Source organism: Nomascus leucogenys, chromosome 1a (assembly GCF_006542625.1).
Source record: "Nomascus leucogenys isolate Asia chromosome 1a, Asia_NLE_v1, whole genome shotgun sequence".
NCBI lineage: Eukaryota > Metazoa > Chordata > Mammalia > Primates > Hylobatidae > Nomascus > Nomascus leucogenys.
The window spans coordinates 80,353,857-80,376,018 of record NC_044381.1 but is presented as its reverse complement, the minus strand read 5'-3'; the positions used below and the strand labels follow the sequence as shown (position 1 = coordinate 80,376,018).

The following is a 22,162-nucleotide window of genomic DNA, read 5'->3' as shown; positions in this document are numbered from 1 at the left end:
TTACTGAACTACGTGATCCTGGGGGAGTCTCAACCCTCTAAGCTTGTTGTTATACTGTAACTCTATAAGGTTGTTTGGAAAATAAATTTATGAACAGTGCTTAGCACTGTGGTAAGCATTGTTAAAGTTGCCATGTCATTATTATCATTATTCATGGTATAATCTCTAGCACCCCAGTAGGCTTACCTGTCTCTTTATATTGGTTGCTACATTTTTCTGGTTACAATGAAGTTTTGCTAACCTGAAAGCTTTTTTTTGTCTCTTTCAGATGACTTTCCATATCTTTTGTCTGACTATTGATTTCAAACTCTCTACGAAGTTTTATTTTCATATCTTTTTTTTTTTTTTTTGGGAGAACTGCCTGTGAAACTGCATATGCCCGTGTGTTTATAGTTATATATACATTTGTATATATACTGCCCTGAGTTCATCTAAATGAATTTTTCCTGATATACTTGCATATTCACGTCCCCAACTCTAGTAATAATTTAGCATTTCTCTCTGCAAGCATTCTCTCTTAAGGAATCTGACAAGGATTTTACAGTGTTTAGTTTTAATTTAAATGTGCTAAAGAGAGGGTTTTTACTCAGGAAGCCACTGAGCTACTCAAGATTGCTATTTGCTTCATTTACAAGTTGTAGTCCTTCTGGCTTAACTGCTTTAAAGGTTGTTCAGAGTTTTTAATATACTTAAAATTGTTTGACAGCTGTGACTTGTCTAGCACTGATATATCCAATAATATCTCACTGTAATGAGAATACTCCCCCTGTCTCTACCCCTCCCCCCAGTGGCTGGCAGCAGAATTTTGCAGGATAAGTTACAGTACTGCATTCAAGTTTTGGTTTCTCTTTTCTCCCACCTTCTAATTTAACCTTGAAGCTGAAAATGTGGTTTAAAGGTATAAGCAATGCTTCTGGAAAATCTATTAAGCGCACGGATGACAAAGTGTGAAATCTTGCTTGTGGTATGTGCAAGTGGGTCTTGGATAATCCCAGCTCTTGGTCTTGGTTTGTATGATTTGGCTGTCTCTCTACTGAGGAGACACAGAAATGAAAGAGAGGGATTTATTGGCTGATTCTTTGGAGGAAGCTGGTTACACCACAGTGGTGCATGATGAGCAGGAAAAAGCTGAGAAAATGAGTGTCCTCAATGTGGAATTCACAGAGACAGGAGTGCCTGAGGCAAGAATCTGGCAAGCAGACAATGAGCAGGTCATTTCCAGGAGGCAGTTGGCTGCTGACCAGTATTTAAAGCCAAACTTGATCTGTAGGAAAACAAGAAGAAATATGCTATTCAGTGGCTTCTCAGGAGCAAGTTGCCTCTGAAAAATGGTGCAAAGACACGAGACTATAGAGTAGAAATGCCATTTCTGTGATGAGTAGAGAGAGGTGAGGGTTGGCTGAGTAGTAGAGAGGGAAAGCTGGTGGGGTCATGGCGAGGAGGGTCAGGAGTGGCACACGCAAGGAAAGACATTTCTCAGTAAAAATCAGGCTGGTTATAATTATTTGCTAAGTTGGAGAGCAAGTGTATTTTTTTGACAAAATGGATAAGGAAGTTCTATTGGAAAATATGATGCTTCTATACTTTTCAGAAAGGTGGGGAGTGGGGTCTTGGGAGGATAATGTTAGCTACTAAATGGGCTGCTTTGAAATACTGTGGAATTGGCCTTCCTGCAGAAGGTAAGGGCTTTATGAGAAATAGGATAGACCACTCTCTGGAATAAGGCAGGCCACTTCATTTTCAGAGATTTCTGGCCTTTTTCTCTTAGACAGATTAGAAAAAAAATTGTAGACAATAGAGAAACTGTTGGAAAATTAAATTTTGTATTTGTGCTGCCCTTAATAACAAGTGCAAAATGTGTTATATCCTATTCTGTAAAGCGAGAGTAGTTGTGTTACCGGAAAGGGGTCCTGACCCAGACCCCAAGAGAGGGTTCTTGGATCTCACGTAAGAAAGAATTTGGGGTGAGTCCATAGAGTAAAGTGAAAGCAAGTTTATTAAGAAAGCAAAGGAATAAAAGAAGGGCTAGTCCATAGGCATAAAAATGGTTATCCATTTTTATGGTTACTTCTTGATTATATTCTAAATAAGGGGTGGATTATTCATGAGTTTTCTGGGAAAGGGATGGGCAGTTCCCCGAACTGAGGGTTCCTCCCCCTTTTAGACCATATAGGGTAACTTCTTGACATTGCCATGGCATTTGTAAACTGCCATGGCGTTGGAATGTGGTACCATGTAGTACCATGGTGTAGCAGTGAGGACGACCAGAGGTCACTCTCCTTGCCATCTTGGTTCTGGTGGGTTTTGGTTGCCTTCTTTATGCATCCTGTTTTATCAGTAAGGTCTTCATGACCTGTATCTTGTGCTGACTTCCTATTTCATCCTGTGACTAAAAATACCTTAACTTACTGGGAATGCAGCCAAGCAGGTCTCAGCCTTATTTTACCCAGCCCCTGTTCAAGATGGAGTTGCTCAGGTTCAAATGCCTCTGACAGTTGTTTGAGCAGTAAAATAATCAGAAGGCAGTGGTGTTTAAAGCACATTTAAAATGTAAGCTCACAGGGTTGGTGGTCAGTTCCTGCCCCTAGATCCTTCTCTTGGTTTCCTTCAGAGGAACTAAGATGAAGCCAGCTATGTGTCACTGTCAACGGGGAGGGCTGGCTGTCCTGTCTTCCCTGGAGTGGCATATCGCACTCAATTCATTATGAAGCAGTAGTTTTGGGATAAGGAGGAATGTTGATTTATAGACAGAACCTATGGTTATATGTGCTAAATATGGTTATATGGTTATGGTTATATGTAGGTCAGGTGTGTTTTAATTACTCATCAACTAGCTCAGGGCTTTGTTTTGCTAATGAAAGGTCACAGACACACACAGAGACGTGCACATAGACACAGAGTTTAAGAGACAGTGACAGTTTTGGCCGTGTTTCTTGTTTATTTTTAGTGATTTCAATTAATAACACATACCTAGTAGTCAGAAACATACATCAGGAGCCTCAAACGTTTTGTGTATGCTTTTTTAAAAATTCGCAATTCAAGAGGCTTAATTTTTGTTTGAGCATTAGCTGATTTTGAACTACGAAGTCCTCATAGCAGATGTTTAGAATTTGTGTTCTCAAAGAAGCCTTATGTTGGTATTGTTTTATCAACTTGTGCACTGTGGCTTTTACAGAAAACACTTCATTCAGTTTTAGTAACCTTCTACGACTTAGGACCCACAGTCCCCAGATGGTGAAATGCAGCAAAGCCTTGGTATCACATGGTTAGCCTGTGTGGGGCGGGAGTGCTTGAGGCCAACCCAGGCGGTACGAGGGCCTGCGCTGATTTATACACAGTAAGCACTGTGACTATTGCAGTGTTTACACCTCTATTTTTGGATTCTAAGATTTAATATCAACAATCTTCACTTTTGGACTCACTGCTACATTTCCAATTTTGGAGCGAGTGCAATACAGTCGTCTCTGTGTGAAATATCATTTCCCTGTGATGGTTTTGTGTGAGGATAACAGACGCTAGAGATAATTATTTTAACATTGCTGTCACCATTTCAGCAGGTAAAAAGTTGCCTCCTATTTTGAGCAAAGTTTGATCTTGAATTAGGAGCCGAATGGGAGCGGAGGGTTCATGGTCAGAATTTGTGGGCAGTAAGGTGGAGAGAGACAAGGATGAGTTTAGATTAGAGAGGGCGTGGCAAACTAAGCAGAGGAGGTTAGACTTAATCTTGTAGATGGCGAGCAGGGAGTTGTAAGGATTTTTGAACAGGAGGTGAAATGAAACTATATTCTTACTTTTCTTTCTCCAGACCCTGTGAAGAAAGTCTGTGCTCCTTTAAGGAAGATTAGGCTGGCAGATATAACCCAGGATGGCCTGTGGCAGAGGGCTGTTGTCTTAGGTTTGTCAGATGATTGCAGAGGAAGGGGAAATTAAGAATATGTAAAGAACTCACCATCTTCTGTTTTTTTTCTCCACCCTTGTCAAAGAAAAGAATCACCCATAGTTTTGGTATTTAAATTTAATCATTACCTGCATTTTGGCCAATCTGCTTCTAGTCTGCTTTTTTTTTTTTTATGTGACTTTTTGCCCTTTAAAAAATTTAGATATACTTGTAATAAAATTTGAAGAACAGATCTTAGGCAATGAACGTTCAATAAATTTAGCAATTATATATACTTGTATAGTCATCACCCCAAATGAGATCTGGAACATTGCCATCTCCCCAGAAAATTCCCCTTTTGCCTCTTTACTGTTTTTCCTTGTTAAACCTTTTTTCTAATCTTACTATATATACATTATCATTATGATGTAAACATGCTTTCCTGTAATTAAATAATCTTTTAAAAGCATAATTCTAATGGTTCCTAACAGTCCATTATGTGGATGTACCATTGTTTACTTAACTGTTTTTCCAATTTGGGATATTTAAACAGTTTCCAAATTTCCCCTATTAAAAGTAATACCATCATGAGCACCAAAGAGACATTTTGAAGTAATAAATAAAATGACTTGTTGACAAATTGTATATAGCAAATAAAGGAGAAGAGTTAACAAAAACTCCAAAGGGTTAAAAAAATAGTGAACTTCTTGAAAGAATGGGGAGGTGGGAGGAGAATTCTCTTTGAGAGATAAATGGAGTCCAATGAGGGTGAAATTGGTTTTGACTAGCCTGAATTTGAGACGATAGTGAGATGTCAAAACTGCTCTCTATATAACTGGAAGTAAAGAAATTAAGGATATCCATGTGCCCTGGACACAGAGGTCATAGTGGAAAAGGTGATAGGGGACTGAGTATTGAGAGGAGAGCAGCATACTAAGGGCTGGGACTTGTTCTACCTTACGTTCTAGTGCTGACCTTTATTTTTATTTTTAGGGAGGTTGTGTACTTCTTCATTGGATGAAATCATGACTTGGAGGCGTTCATTTGAATTTTGCATTCAGTATTCCCAGATCCTGAACATGCTTTATTTTTCTGTTTTATTTTATACTAAGACCCATTAATGTAGTTGGTGCTAATTCTGAGAAAGAAAACTCTTGTGAAGATCTCTCAGTTTATTTTGGCTAAGATTAGAGTACCTGCCGTTTGTTTTTTTGTTTGTTTTTTTTTGCTGTTTTACTGGATTCTTCCCCACTAAAAAGAGACTGATTTTTTTTTTTTTTTGGCATAAGCAAATTACTTGAATTAGCAGAAGTTACTGGAGAATGGAAGAAATAACTTAATAGGAAATAATCACTAACTTTTGAGTAAATACGGTATATTGAACTCATGCATATGTTTACTTTTATTCCCTAAAATCTCCCCACAATTACTGAAATAAAAAAGTTATTACTGAAAAGAAATAAAACCCACAAGAACAAAGCAAAATAAAGAGATCTCAAAATTAACATTTTGGAAGCTAGAAAGCAAATGAACAGTGGTTACTACCTTGGTTGATCAGAGAAAGCTGAACCCAAAGCAGCAGCAAGGAAAGTCAAGACAGGGCAAATCACGTGCACAACTCCGAGGAGCTTCAGAAAGATAACCTCTCAAAGGAAGGGTGCATGGGGGCGAAACAGGAGATTTGCTGGAAAGTCTGTATAAGAAGTAGCCAGAATTCCTTTTCTCCCATTCTCCCAAAACCAGGTAGCCATGTAACTGCTCTCTCAATTCCCAGCAGAACACTGAAGCTTTACTCTCTGGAGAGGCTAGAGGGAATCTGGACTTGGGGACATTATGCACAGCTGAGAGCAGTGCGCACTTTCTGAAAGTAGGAAACTATGTTGAATTGAGACGAAACCCACTCAGTTCCCAGATACCTTATGCCCTCTAGCCAGGAGGTTAGATGATTCTTCTCTGGAGAATCAGGCAAGTCCAAGAGAAAAGACCTAAAGACAAAACTTAAAAGCGAGTTCTGGAGGGAGGGGCATGAACAGGTGGTAAGGAATTAGCCCAGCCAGTCTCACTATAGGCAAGCCCACTAGTCAACTGGTGCCGTGTTGTACTCACAGAGCCCCTATTTTAAATATGACTGTAGACGGTAGCTCACTCCTGTAATCCCAATGCTATGGGAGGCCGAGGCAGGTGGATTGCCTGCGCTCAGGAGTTTGAGATCGGTCTGAGCAACATGGTGAAATCCCATCTCTACTAAAAATATAAAAATTAGCTGGGTGTGGTGGCACATGCCTGTAGTCCCAGCTACTTGCGGGGCTGAGGTGGGAGGATCACTTGTGTCCAGGAGGTTGAGGCTGCGTGAGCTGTAATCGCACGACTGCACTCCAGCCTGGGCGACACAGTGAGACCCTGTCTCAAAAAAAAAAAAAAGACTGTATGTGGCGCTGTGGTTAAGAGCTTGTGTAAGGCCCTGTGTTTAAGACTTTCTGGGTTTGAGTCCTCTCTCCTGACATTAATACTTAATTAAAACTTAGTTTGACTTAGTTTGGTCTAATTTAGAACTTTATATGAATGGAATTAAACAGTCTTTATATGTTTGGGGGGTTTGGTTATGACTGCTTATCCTTTATAATACTGTTTGATGAACGTTTAGGTTGTTTCCAGTTTGCAACTATTATAAATTCTGCTTCTATTAATTTGATTATATTAGTTTGGCATTATTGATCACTACATAGAGGGGGCCAGCTCAAATGTCTTTCCTTTTCCCTCGAATCTCTTTCTTTCTTCCCTCCCCTTCCCCCAGTCTCTTCTCTATTCCTGTCTTTGTGGCACCTCTGTCATCTGATGAACATGCCACAGGTCAAAGAGAGTGGAAACAAAAGACAAAAATCCTTTCTTTCACTCCGTTTTTCCCTGTTGTCCCCTTCTAATGAAGTATTGACATAGTCTTCCAAACCATGCCTGTATTTACATTTGATCTGTATTCAAATTCTATTGTTTCTCTATTCTTGATATCTCATGGACAGATTCCTTTCTTTCATACAGTTGGCAGTGCTCCGATCTTCTAGAAACTCCATGTCTAAGGGGACCAAATTATTTGTAGAAGCAATCTAGTTATACCAATTCATCATAACAATTATCAGCTAAATACTCCGACTGCTTCTAACAGCAGTAAGCAGCAATAACAATGAAAACAGTGTTTGTTTTTTGGTCTGTGTAAATCTGTAGTGTATACCCAGTAGAGTAAAAAATAAATACTTGATACAGGAAATATAAATAAAAATGATGTCTTCCTTGCGTGTTATGAAAATAGTATATGGCCAAGACTTCTATTACTTTAATACTGTCTTTTGAATACTGGCTGTATTTAAAAATTCTAATTGGGTATTATAAGTTTTAAGCTTTCTTTTTTTTGATATTCCCTATCTTCAATTGCCTGTTAAACTTCTGATCATTTTAATATGTTCTTTCTGCCTCATTTCAGGAATCAGATTTAATAGAATAGTTGTTATGTCCTAGAAAGCCCTGCTAATACAGATAAAGTATGACATTAAATGCGTAACAATAATTACTAATTATTCCTAAAGTATATTTGAATAATTACTAATTATTTCGAAATGTGTAACAATAATTACTAATTATTCCTAACGTGATTACTCACTTTAGAAATCTCCTTTTAAATCCTCTTCCGGATTTCTAGATGTTGTAAAACAAACCTCACAACTGTCACAAGTGCGTGTTTCTTAGTCACATGTAAACAATGCACTCTGTCATTGGTTCAGTGAACGTCTTCACAAAAGTACAGAGCTTTGTCCACAAATGAGTTTTATGATAAAGATATGGACAGGCTTGCTGGAGTGGCTTGATCACACCTACTTGTTACAGTATTTCAGATAGTTCTCATCATGCAGCTGAGATCTACACTTGTGATAAACAAGGATATTGAGGAGATTGTTTTGACTCAAGGAATCATATGTAACTCAAATGAACATGTTTGGAATAATAATTTCTGAAAATTATAATTATTGATGACATTACATAGCAAATACAGTTAAATATTTAATATGTTAGGCAGTAAAGCTAGACCTGCAGTGGATGGCTTATTCTAGGAAATTGTCAAACTGACTTAAATGTAAATTTCTGCTCCTTAGAATTAGGTGTTAAGCACATGCCTTTTTTATTTTTTTCGATAGAGTCTAGCTCTGTTGCCAGGCTGGAGTGCAGTGGCGTGATCTGGGCTCACTGCAACCTCTGCCTCCTGGGTTCCAGCAATTCTCCTGCCTCAGTCTCCCGAGTAGCTGGGACTACAGGCACGTGCCCCCATGCTCAACTAATTTTTGTATTTTTAGTAGAGATGGGGTTTCACCATGTTGGCCAGGATGGTCTCGATTTCTTGATCTTGTGATCCGCCTGACTTGGCCTCCCAAAGTGCTGGGATTATAGGGGTGAGCCACCATGCCTGGCCAGGACATGCCTTTATACTATAATAACAGATTTGAATGGTTTCTTAAATTCAGATAACTTTTAAGTAGCTATGTTAATTCATATAGATGACAAGGTTTAAAAAAAGACTTTATACCTAGTCTGAAGTGGAAACTACAGTAGATTTATTGTGGTAATTAAGATACATAGTTTGGCTTTAGAAACAAATTATTTGATTGAACAAATTACCAGTGAATTAAATTAAGTGGTAATTGAAAGCTTACAAACTTTGCCATTTGTTTCCTAATCAAAGCATTGGCTTAAAAGATATCTGTCTGCTCTGATTCTAAGTCCCTCAAGCAGAATTACAAATGCTTTGGGATCTTTCTATGTTTATTTATCAATAATTATCTACAATTAATTTAAAGGAGCTGACATTTAAAAATGTCAGATTTGAACGGTTCTTTATTATTGAGACCATTAACAACTCTTAAGTTTGGTGTTACCAAAAGTAGCTTGACGTTATATATGTGTTGTTTATTATTTATTATTTTTATGTTAGAAAATTTGGTTAGAATTTTAGTTCTTATTCTTACAGTTGAATATTTATGTATGTATGTATGTATATACGTATGTATGTATACATGGGTTTTCTCCATTGTGGCCACTCTGGTCTCCAACTCCTAGCCTCAAGTGATCCTCCCGCCTTGGCCTCCCAAAGTGCTGGGATTACAGGTGTGAGCCACTGCGCCTGGCGTTAGGGTTGAATATTTAATATAAATTCTAGTATGTTTGAAAATAGTCTTAGGTGTTTAAATGTCTGATTTAGAGATTTAAAGTAAGTCTTGCTTATATTCATATTTTTGTTTCAGATTTAATTGTTTTTTAAAAATGGCATTCATGGTAAATATTGATGATTTGCCTATTTTCTTTCAAGGTTCAATTTCACCATATCTACTTAGATTCATCTTTTGTGCTAACATAAAATATTATGAAAATAATACGGCCGGGCGCAGGGGCTCACGCCTGCAATCCCGGCACTTTGTTTGGGAGGCCGAGGTGGGTGGATCGCCTGAGGTCAGGAGTTCGAGACCAGCCTGGCCAACATAGTGAAACCCCATCTCTACTAAAAATACAAAAAATTAGCTGGGCATGGTGGCGGGTGCCTCTAATCCAGCTTCTAGGGAGGCTGAGGCAGGAGAATCACTTGAACCGAGGAGGTGGAGGTTGCAGTGAGCCAAGATCGTGCCATTGCACTCCAGCCTGGGCAACAAGCGTGAAACTCCGTCTTTAAAAAAAAAACCAAAAAAAAACCATGATGACCTAAGTGTCAGCATTGCATTTACTTGCCCCTCCTGGTTGTAAATGATTAGATCATTTTGGTTTCTTAATAATGCATAATGAATTATTGAATGAATGAATACATAAACTGGATGAGAAAACTCAGGGATATCATTGAAATTGTTACTTGCATGATGAGGTCTTAATGTGAATAGTGCTGGAGAAATAGTGGCAACTTTAAATTTCCTGGAATGTTTTCTGTTTAGCATCATTTATATAGTCTTTTTGGTTAGAAAATTTACCTTTTAGATATAATCTTAAAATTCACTTTATAGCCATGATAACATTCTTTTTGTATTTATAGTTGATATGCTTGCAATACTGTATAATTATATGAACTTACAGTTTCACAGATGAAAGGGAGAAAGCATCTTTGAGGTCAGCTAGTTCATCTGCTTTTATTCAAGAGAGATGATACTCAACCATCTAGAAAATATATTCTAAATCACAAAGATGATTTAAATTGACTTGTTATATTGTGGTACAAGTGGTCCCCTGATCACATTACATGCCCAGTGTACCAGAGCCTCAAATCTTAACAAATATATAACTACAGGAAATTCAAAGTGTTCATGAATTAAAAAAAACACTCATTGTATTGTCCTTGTCTTTTGTGTGTATTTTTTTTATTAATATTGGCAGATATTTAATGAGTAGCTATTAGGTGCTAGCCACACTCTGTTCTGTTATAATATTTTCCTTGGGTGCAGCACACCAACATGGCACATGTATACATATGTAACAAACCTGCACATTGTGCACATGTACCCTAAAACTTAAAGTATAATAACAATAAAATAAAATAAAAAAATAATATTTTCCTTAACAGCAACAAAATGCCAATCAAAATCATAGTGTAAAATTAGTAATTTCTATGGAATGGTGATTTTTTTCCTGCAGTAATTTAAATAACGATTTAGAAATATAACAGTTGTATTTTGCTCTTGCAAGTCAAAAAGTAGTAAGTTTAATAAAAAACTGATAAAAATATGCCTAAATGCTCCTTCCTCTTTTGTTTATGAGGCCATGAACTTGGAAACTTTGTAGTCTCTTCTTTCACATTTTGCCAAGAATTTGACTTTTTTTGTTTTTGTTGCAGCACCATACTTAACAATAGTCAGGAGTAAACTAACGTACTGAAAAATAATAGAGCAGCTGGGCCCTGAAAGCAAGCAGTTATGAGGTCCTTGACCTTGCCCCTTCAGTAGAGGTTCTTAATATTAGTGTTATTTTAGGGTTGTCAGATTTAGTAAATAAAAATACAAGGCATCTAATTAAATTTGAATTTCAGATAAATAGTGAATAATTTTTTAGTATAAGACTGTCCCAAATATTGCATGGGACAAACTTATACTAAAAAATTATTTGTCATTTATCTGAAAGTCAGATTTCACCAGTGTCCTGAATTCTATTTGGCACCTGTAGTTATTTTCATTTATTGTACATGAGGTGCCAGACATTCCGAGATGAATAAGGAGTCCTTGAGTGCTTCAAAATCTAATTGGGGGAGACAAAAAGAAGGGATGTGAGGAAGAGAGTACCGGAAAGGAAACTGTGCAGTAATCAAGATGTTTGCTGCTGGAAGTCTGAACCGGCAGTGGGGATGAGAGATCGTTATAGTTCTTTGTTAATGCTGAGCGAAGTCATCCATCCAGTGGCACTGGCGGCAAAAAAACTCGGAAGGCGCTGATGAGAAAGGAGAGATGAGAAAATGAGAGTAGTGAAAATGTTAAAAAGAAATGGGAGTAGGGAAGATGAGAGGAAAAAGAGAGAAATAAAGAAGTCAGGTCCATCCACGGTCTTCAGGGGTTGGGGTGGAAGTAGTGTATCAGAAGGAACGCTGGGAACTCTCTCTGTGTTTTATGGTAATTTGTTACCTTGAAAAACTTGCAAGCTGTTTGCACCACAATTTCCTTATTTCTAAGATGAAGGGGCTGGATGAGATAGTTTCTAACCTGATCTGATTCTAAAAGCTACACTTTGAAGAGCGGTTGTCCAGGTTTTGACATCCTTTCCTCCCATCCCTTCAGCCTTGCTTCGTCCTTATAGCTACTTTTTGGAGGCCAGGCCAGTGCCTTCAAGCCTCCTTTTTTTTTTTCTTTCTTTTTTTAATAGAGAGATGGGGGTCTTGCTATGTCACCAGGGCTGGTCTTAAACTCCTGGCCTCAAGTGATCCTCCTGCCTCAGCCTCCCAGGCATGAGCCACTGCTCCCAGCCCCTTCAAGCCTTTAGTTTGTTCCTAACATCCAATGTGTATTCTAATACCTTTGGAATGAAAAGGAGTTAGACTACCTCAGAGGCATTTATTTCTTAAACTTTTTTTTACTTTGTACTGACACCAGTGTAGTTTAAAATACAATATTTGAAAAATAAATTTATCTAATATACTTTAAAATTTCCTTTTGTTCATTTTTGATAGTCCACTTTTGAATGAATAAAATAGGAAGCGTAGGGCTAGAACCTCATATATTTTAATATAGAGACTGTTTGTGACTTTGGAAATACCTGAATGAGGCTCTTCACAAAACTGTTGTGTGGTGGGGAGTGACGGTGGTGGTTACTCATGGCTGTGATACATTTGCATAAGCATGCAACTGCCATTACCTATTTAATAATCCATTTAACCGTAAACTATAAATTAAAAGTGACTGCCAGTGATAAAGGAAGATTTAATGGAAGCAAATTTACTATTTAGGACCTTGGTTTTTAACCATTTTTAGGTCTTGGAAGTCTTTTGAAAATCTGATGAAGGCAACTGGCCTTTTCCCAAATTGGACTAACATACAAACTGTTGCAGATAAATCAGGGGATTTAGAGACATGCCTCCCCCCCCTTCCTCCCCCGCACCCCAATGGAAGCCCATCCATGGATGACCTGATTTTAAATTTATGATTTTGGAGCTCAACTGTACAGTTAAGCTGGTTCATTCATTTAATTTTTAAATCATTCATTCATGAGCCAAGCTCTCTGGTATTGTGGGAGGCTGTAATTTTTTTTTTTTTTTTTCTGATAAGCCTTTGGCACTCCTGGAGGCTGTGATTCTTAACTCTCGCTTGACAGCAGTAGTCTTATATAAACAAATTCAAGACCCGTTTTCATCTTGCAGTGAAAGGTGTAACTCACGTAGTGTATATCTTTAATGTATGCTTTTTATAGATTTAGGACTGTGTTTATCATCCATAGTCCTCTTGCTTTAATACAGTTTTTAATTTCCATTTAGTTAACCATTTACATTCTTATCCTTATAATCACACAATTTTCAATTGCCTTTCCATCTAAATCTTTATTTATAAACTTTTTTTTTGGTGCTGCCATATAGCCATCATCTTTAATGCTGCACAATATTCCACTGAGTTGGTAAACCTCTCTGATGCCGGACATAAAGGTTATTTCCAGTTTTACATTTTTTGGAGAATGTTGCAAGTGACGGCTTTAAGTAGCTTTTTCACTCTTGTCTTGGATTAGTTTCTCAGGGCAAATTCTCAAGGATGGGAGTAATGGCTCATTTATAACATTTTTATTAAGTACCTAGTATATTCCAGGCTGGATCAGAGGTTTGGCCATTTCCATGACACTTGATATGCTTTGCCGTTCTTTCCCATTGTGGTAGAGAATTACTTAACCAATCCAGTCAACTCTGAATTGTCCAACCCAGCAGACATGTGCTTCCTCATTCCTCATTTGGTGAATGTTTAGAAGTAAACTAAATAAAGCATGACAGGAAGATAAATCTGAAGAAATGACAGTGTGTAGCTAAATGAAATGTATATACTTCTAGAACTACCTGCCTTTTGGATTATTTACCCAACTTGGCCTTCTTTTGCCGTGTTAACTGAGAGATGAAGTTCTGACCAAGTCAGAAGATTAGAACACAATACAGGGATAAGCATCCTTAGAAATAACTTACGTTTATTCAAGTCACTTAGAAAATGTTGAAATTTGTTTAAAGCAAAACCACAATACACAGCTTTATTAATATATCCAAACTTCTATTTTGTGAATATTTATTAAATGCTTAGTATATGCTGGGAAGACAAATGTGTTGTATATTCCTGATTAGTTATTAGTAGGGAGAGACAAATACCTAAACAAATAGTTGCTGCAGCGTGTGGTGGACACTGTAAGAGAGTTTATATACCCAGGAGTACAAAGGAAGAGAAGTTTCTGTTTCTTTACCCAGATTTTTTACTATAGAGAAGCCCCCATTTTCCCCCTTTCATGGTTTACTTTCATGTCTTGGGAGAGGAAAAACACTTGTTAAAGAGTGCAGTACATATAAATGACTTAGTTGGGATGAAGACTCAATTTTTGAAATACATGTATAGTTTAATGAAGATTCAAAGTTGAGTAATTAAAGAACCTTTGCCCTGTCAATTACATTATAGCTGGCTGGTTGAAAGGAAGTCGTAAGTTGATAGTTATCTGAAAAGTCACTTATTTCTTCATAAAAATAATTTCTAGTAATCACTGGAAGGGACAAAAATAAAATAATAGAACTGTGTGTGCTGTCATTAGCCATAGCAAAAGCATATTCTCATATGATCTTTTTTTTCTGTCATCTAGGCTAACGAATAAGAAAGTTGGTCTACCTTTTCTTCTAGAAAGAACACAGGGGATCCTGACAGCCTGGGTCCAGTTATAACTCTGCTGGTTACTAATTGTAACCTTAGAGCTTAGCAACACCCATGCTTCTATTTCCTCAGTGGTAAATTAGGGATCATAATAGTGTACACTTCATAGGACCGCCAGGTCCAGTAGATACTGCTCTGTGCTCATCTTAGTCAACCTCTGAACAGCATTTGCTGCTCTTGACCTCTTTTCTCTCTTAGCTTCTGAGACCCCAAACTCTAGTTCTTTTCTATTATCCCCTGCTTCTTTTCATTTGCTCTTCTTGGCTCATCTTCTTCTATCCAATTTTTAAATATTGGGTGCCCAAGGACCTTTTCTGTCTTTTTTTTTTTTTTTTTTTTGAGATGGAGCCTCGCTCTGTTGCCCAGGCTGGAGTGCGGTGGCGAGATCTCGGCTCACTGCAAGCTCCGCCTCCCGGGTTCACGCCATTCTCCTGCCTCAGCCTCCCAAGTAGCTGGGACTACAGGCGCCCGCCACCACACCCAGCTAATTTTTTGTATTTTTAGTAGAGACGGAGTTTCACCATGTTAGCCAGGATGGTCTCGATCTCCTAACCTCGTGATCCGCCCGCCTCGGCCTCTCAAAGTGCTGGGATTACAGGCATGAGCCACCGCGCCCAGCCGACCCTTTCTCTTCTTTTTGTTTAGTCCTTTGCGAGGTGATCCCATTGGTCCCGTGGCTTTAAGTATTATCTATATGCTGCTGAGTCTTATATGTCTATGGTTCTGACCTGTCCAGCTCAGAGGTCCAACTTCATATTTCTAATTGCCTCCTAGATACTGCTCCTTTAATACGTCTCTAACTAGATCCCTAGATCTCTCCGCTAAAATAAGCAAGCAAAGAAATAAACTTTTCCCTTTTCCAGTAATCTCCATCTTCTGTTAATGGCCTCAGATCTATGTCTTGTCCTTAATTCTTTCTTTCACATCATATATCCAAGCCAGCAGCAAAGCACTACCTTTTTGAATCAATCTATTTCTGTCTGTCTTCCCTACCATCCTTGCCAAGCCAGCGTCATCCCTTGTCACATTCACAGCCTCTAACTTGTCCTCTTCCTGCCTATTCTATACATAGCTGTTGGAGTGATTTTTTTTTTTTAAGCAAAAATCAGATCATGCCACTTCTCTGTTTTAAGATCCGCTAATGGCCTCTCATTGCACTAAAATAAAATTGAATCTCCTTTCTGTAGCTTACCCATCTGAGCTCAGTTTCCATAGCTAGGAAATGGGGATAATTGTGGCTTTAACTAGAATATAATAAGTTCCACGAGGGCATGGATTTTTATCTGCTTTGTTCACTACTGTTTTCCTAGTGCCTAGAACAGTGTGTACACGTGATAGGCACTTAATAAGTATTTATTGGATAAATAAACACATTCAGATTATATGGGTACCCCAAAGCCTTTCTTCTTTCCTCTTTCAGAGCAGCATATTATATAGCTCAGTATTTTCTGCATTACATAGGAAGGCCAGCAAAGGCTTCTGATGCAATATCTCCTTTCTTTGTCCCTTCTCACTTTTTACGCATGTTCTCCTGTCCCTCCCTGTCTTGTCTTATTCTTCAGATCTGAGGATATGTTTGGGTCATTAGGAGGAAGATGAGTGGGTGAGTGGGGCAAGAAACAGAAACCGGAAAGGAATCCTGAGACTAGTGCCAACAACATTTAAAACATAAACATTTTACTGTAGAAATCTTGTAATAGGCCAGGTGCGGTGGCTCACGCCTGTAATCCCTGCACTTTGGGAGGCTGAAGTGGGCGGGTCACTTGAGGTCAGAAGTTCGAGACTAGCCTGACCAACATGGTGAAACCTTGTCTCTACTTAAAAATACTAAAATTAGCCGGGTGTGGTGGCGTGCACCTGTAATCCCAGCTGCTTGAGAGACTGAGGCAGGAGAGTCACTTGAACCTGGGAGGCAGGAGGTGGCAGTGAGCCAAGATTGCGTCACTGCACTCTAGCGTGGGTGACAGAGCGAGACTCTGTCTCAAAAAAACAAAAGGAAATCTTATATACAGAAGTGATAGATAGTATAATGAATCCTTATCTCTTCATTGCCCAGTTTCAACAGTTATTAACTCATGGCCATGTTTTGAACAACCATTGTTTAATTTGGATCTTGCCTATGGTTAAGGAATGCTTAGTTTATAGAGGTTTATATCACAGATACAATTTTACCCTAGGTATCATTACTATTTTGTAAACCAACTTGTTGAGGACAGATAAGGAATATTTTTAAGGTTATTAGAAAAGCCTGAAATTTCACCGTTATTTCAACCATATGTTTGCAAATAGTGAATAAGCCTGATAAGGGAAGCACATGAAGCCCATTAGCAGTTATTTATTTCTTATGTCAATTGGTTAATCAGAAACATGCTTGACTGGTAAGTAACCAAGAGCAGGCTTTGACGGGAAGTATAAAATCATGGGGACCTAGGGTGGAAAGGGTTAAATAAGGACGATGAATAGTGTTCAAGAGAGTAGGATGGTGCTGCCTTGCTACTTTCCAGCTTGCCTGGAGGTGGTCCCCACCTCAGAGCCTATAGAAAGAGGTCCTTATTCTAGTTTGGTGATGTTCCTTGTGCACTGTTATCTGGGTTCCCCTCAGCTTGGCTCCAAGGACCTTGTGTAAAACTGCGCAGAAGGTGCTTCCCGTTAACTCTGCTGCTTGTTTATTTTTAGGTATCTTGCAATATATTCAGAACTCTCCCTCCTAGTGACAGCAATGAATTTGATCCAGAAGAAGATGAACCTACTCTTGAGGCATCGTGGCCACACTTACAGGTACTTTGAAATACCATTTGTTATAAAAGAAAACTCCATTAACTCATTAGCTGATTAGCATGGGAATTCCTTGAAGGCCTTTATTCACCAAGAAATCAAATTAGAGTACATTAATGGAAAGTTAGAGAATGTTTTTTATGTTTCTTACTCTTGATAATTAGGATGCCAAAAGAATAAAATAGTGTCAGTGTGATGCTTTAGTGTCCCCCCACCTCACGTTGTAGGTACAGCCAGCAGTTCTTATTCCTCTATTAGAACTTCTTTATGATCCTGCCCTCTAGAGCCTCAAACAAAGCACAGAATTATTTTCACATTAGTATTAGTTGGATGTGATTAGCTCACAGAGTATATATCTCATTTTTAGCAGTATGTACCCTGGGAACTTTGTATGTCTGTCATCACGTTAACTACAAATGTGTTTCTTTAGTTAGAAGGACAAAACCAAACTGTAATAGCTATTTCATTCACAGTATTATAAGGAAGAGTAACAGCTGAGAGAAGGCTTGGGTAAAGGCCAATTCTGTTCTCTTGCACTGAGAAGGCCATGTTTTCCAATCACACTCATGTGCCAGGATGGATCAGGGGCATCACTGCATCTCTGTTTGCAGCACTAGAGCCGTCTGTATTGTATTAACTTGTATAATACATACTGGTAATTTTCCAGCTCATTCCTTCCTTGTGCTGCCTTCTCTGAAGGCCAAAATTTCTTGAAAGAATAGTGCAAGGAAATTTGTACATGTTGAACCCCAAAGTCACCCTTCCATTGACTCGGAATATCCTCAGGTTGCTCAACAAATAGCAAGGGGGAAGGGGTGGAAGAAAATGAATAATACCTTGCACATCTTCACCCCTAGGCAGAAGCTGCTGCATTTTCGTAGAAATGTATTCATGGTTCAAGTTGACTTTTTGAAGAGCAAACAAACTGTGCAGCAGAGAGAGAAAGCCTAGAGATATTCTAAGAATTTTTTCCCCCTACTTCAGAATTTCTGACACAAATTTGCAAGTCTGTCTGTCCTGCTTTGACAACTCAAAGTTTCTGCAAGTACACACTTGTGCTATTTCCCTTTGTTACGCAGAGAGCTTTTGGGGGCTCTGTTTTCTCAGCTGTTACTCAGGCATGTTATGGATGAATGCCTCCAATGCTAAGATTGGGTAAATTAGTTAAAACATGGTAGTTGATTTACTATCTTAGATGTTTGATTTTTTTTTTTTTAAGGTCCCAGACATATTGTCTGCAATCTAAGAAACTTGTAAAACTATTTGTGCTTTTCATAGGTATATCCCAGATTGTGACACAATCCAAAAAAGCATTACTTTTTGAATGGGTGAATTGTCATGTCTTATTCTTAATGTTTGGTGCCAGTTCATTGAATTACAGTTTAGTCTGGAAGAAACTTAACAACAACAAAAAGACGATCTCCTCAGTAGTCTCACATCTTATGGTGGAAAAGACAAGGAAAGAGAAAGCCTCAGCATATTGTCTTCTCTGTATTCCAAAGAAGACACTGTGGACCACTCTTGCCATTTACAAGAGCTTTTTGAATATTCTAAATCATGATAACCACAGACATAAATTTCCCCTAAAGCACAATAAAGTTTTACTCATTATTACAGTTAATCCTTCCCGCACTTAATGACTCTGTAAAATATAGGACCAAATTAATTTCTGAAACTCTTAAATTCTGCCACAAAAAACCACTCTAGCTTACACTGTCATTACTGCAGGAATATTAACCATTAGTTCATCTGAAACCCTAAAACCAAAGAAACAATGAAAAATGGTAATGAGACCTGTGCCCTTTTGGATATAAAGGCAGAAACAGTATTATAATATGGGCTGGTTTCATCTGTGTTGACATCCTGTTCAAGGTTATTATCCTTTGGTCCTTTCTTTAGCTCAAGGGGAAATATGACCTACTAATGCTGGATCAGGTGAAGGAAACTTTTAAAATTCGTAAATCAACCTTCATTCATAGTAAAGGTTAGGTCACTAGGCACACTGTTGCCTTCACCATCTGTTGCTTTTGGACCAAGGCTCCTGACGTGGTCTCAAGAATCCTGTGTTTCCTTTGTATATTCCTATAGCACAAATTAGTCACCTTTCCATTTTCAATGTTAGGTGGTTTTAGCACTAATGAGGGCACTCACTGAATGTATAAGAAGTCTCTTTTTCTTTTCACGATAGGTCATTCATCTCATAGTCACCTATCATGAAGTTTAACATTTTACTTTTTAGTTGATCCACTGTCTATTCTTCTGACCAAAACACAGCATAGTTTTAGACCTTTTCACTTTTTATTAACTTCATAATTAGCAGTATGCTTCCTTTTCTGGAACACATTTTGCAAGGAAGAAACTATAAATACCTGACGGGAGGAGGTCAAAACAACAAAATGACATTGAGATGTGGTTGTTGAATGGTTGGCTGTGCTCATTGCCCAGCTAATTGACTGCTCCTGCATATCTTTTTGATTTAAATTTGTGGCCTACACGAAATTACTGATTGGCCGAATGTAGTGGCCCATGCGTGTAATCCTAACACTTTGGAAGGCCAAGGCAGGTGGATCACTTGAAGCCAGGAGTTTGAGAGCAGCCTGGCCAGCATAATGAAGCCTCGTCTCTATGAAAAATACAAAAATTAGACAGGCATGGCAGCACACGCCTGTAATTCCAGCTACTTGGGAGGCTGAAGCATGAGAATTGCTTGAACCTGGGAGGCGGAGGCTGCAGTGAGCCAAGATTGTGCCACTGCACTCCAGCTTGGGCAACAGAGCGAGACCATCTCACCAAAAAAAAAAAAGTAAAAAATTACTGATTGTAACAAATTGTGGATCTTTTGGGATCTTTAAAAATAGACAAAAGAATAATTTTTAGTTCAAATATGTCAAAGGGGTCTACTCTGCGTATGTTATTCAACCTTTTCAATTATCCAAATTAGTATCTTGTTTATGTATTTTCTGAAATTAGGTGTGTCTTCAGTAGAATACAATTTTACAGGACTTTCATTTACAATTAAGAATTTGTTTTTAGTGCTTTCCGCTTGAGACTGACAAACAGGAATGCTAGTCTTTTTACTAAAGTTCCTTGGAGAATTCATTTATGTAACCTTGAAAAGTAATTTGTCCTCCCCAGCCCCGAGTCTTTCTCTTTAGAAACTTAAGGGAGATTTTTGATTTTGACATAAAATCTTTCTCTTAAGTGCAGAGAACACTTATGCTTATTAATAAATATGTCTGAAGTGTTTCCACCAAACCATTTTAGACCATAACTGCTTTCGAGTGACCAGAGATGAGAGAGCACTTTGCCAGTCTTGCTGGAAAGCTTTGCCAGTCCACAGGCCAGCTTAGAAGATGAGAATCTCCCCTCTTTGTGGCAACCAAAAGAGGGCTAAAACCCACTTGATGGGGTCATTTGAATAAGGCTGACATTCTGTTTATAAAACTGAGAGTTGACAGATGAGTGTATTAGAAAAGGAACAATTCTCTGAGGTCTTAGGACTTGGGCATTATTTTGACTAGCAAAATAACATGTGAAACTTGGCAACGTCCAGATCATTAGGAAAGAAATTTTTCTGAATTCAGAGAGTTCCAAGGAGAGAAACATAGTTTTATAAGGAAGTAAAATGCTAATGTGAATCCCTAATTTAAGTTTTAAATTAGAGTCTGGCGTGACAAGAAACATTTAAATCAGTGGTATCCGTGGACCCTTAGAGGGGCTCTGAGACCTGATTTTCAGTGTCCTGCAAGGTCAAAACTACCTTTATAACAGTGCTGTATATATGATTTGTCCTTTCACTGTGTTGACGTTTGTACTATTCATTGCAAAAATGATGGTGGTTAAAATTGCTGCTACCTTAATGAGAATCAAGGCACTTGTGCCAAACTAGTTGAGTATTCTTCACTGCCATGTACTTGTAATTAAAAATGTAAAAAAGCCGATTTCACTTGAGAACATCCTTGAAGAAACAGTGAAAATTAATAATTTTATTAAATTTTGACCCTCAAGCACACATTTAAAAATATTCTACATGACACAATGGGAAGTATGCATAGTAACATCCACTGCATACTGAAATATAATGGTTATCTTATGGAAAAGCATTTGTATAATAGTTTTTGAGCTGTAACCCAAACTAGCCTTTTTTTTTTTTTCCCCTCCTGATGAAACGTCATTTTTACTTGAAGGAATGACTGACAAACTATGATTATTCAGACTTGGGTATTTGGCGGATATTTTCTCTGAAACAAACAAGAAAACCATTTGACAATATTTGTTACCACTGACAAAATTAGAGCATTAACGCAGAATTTAGAATTAGAATTTTAGAAAACTTGTATCTGTCTTGCATTTGTCACCTTGAGCTTGCAGCTTCCCAAAGCTTAAAGACTTTTTTAAAATAAAATTGAGATAATAAAGATGATATTTTTAGATACTGTATAATAAAACAAGTCAACATTTAAAAGAGCTGCATAACTCAGTGAACCAATATTTTCCAGTTGGCAAATGATGTTAGGAAACCATGCATGGATAAAGATCCATTCAAAGTGCAAGACAGATGATTGGATTTTAGTGTAATAAAGTATGAAAAGTTCATTGATATCATTTCAGATTCTATGTTGCAACTAATCTTTAAGAAACGACAATTTGTTGGCCGGGCGCGGTGGCTCACGCCTGTAATCCCAGCACTTTGGGAGGCAGAGGTGGGCGGATCACGAGGTCAGGAGATCGGGACCATCCTGTCTAACACAGTGAAACCCCGTCTCTACTAAAAATACAAAAAATTAGCTGGGCGTGGTGGCGGGCGCCTGTAGTCCCAGCTACTTGGGAGGCTGAGGCAGGAGAATAGCATGAACCCGGGAGGCGGAGCTTGCAGTGAGCAGAGATCGCGCCACTGCACTCCAGCCTGGGTGACAGAGTGAGACTCTGTCTCAAAAAAAAAAAAAAAAAAGAAATGACAGTTTGTTGAATTTAGTGTAGCATCAAAGAAGAATAACCACAATTATGTGGGAGAAAAAGAAACTAGTAAAATACTCCCCCTTTTTTGGTGAAGATCTCCCTGGATCTCCATCAGCCTTGATTTTCTTTGTATACTTAAACCAAAATGACATATCACAACAGATTG

General features: G+C 38.2%; 1 protein-coding gene across 2 annotated transcripts in view; it reads left to right on the top strand.

Moving 5' to 3' along the window:
- PPP2R5E (protein phosphatase 2 regulatory subunit B'epsilon) overlaps window positions 1-22,162 on the top strand; it is a 178,470-nt gene that overhangs the window by 109,086 nt on the left and 47,222 nt on the right. For both annotated transcript variants that reach the window (XM_030811884.1, XM_030811876.1), the window contains exon 4: window positions 16,939-17,040. In XM_030811884.1, coding sequence (XP_030667744.1) covers window positions 16,939-17,040 — 102 coding nt within the window. The remainder of the gene's footprint in view (window positions 1-16,938; window positions 17,041-22,162) is intronic.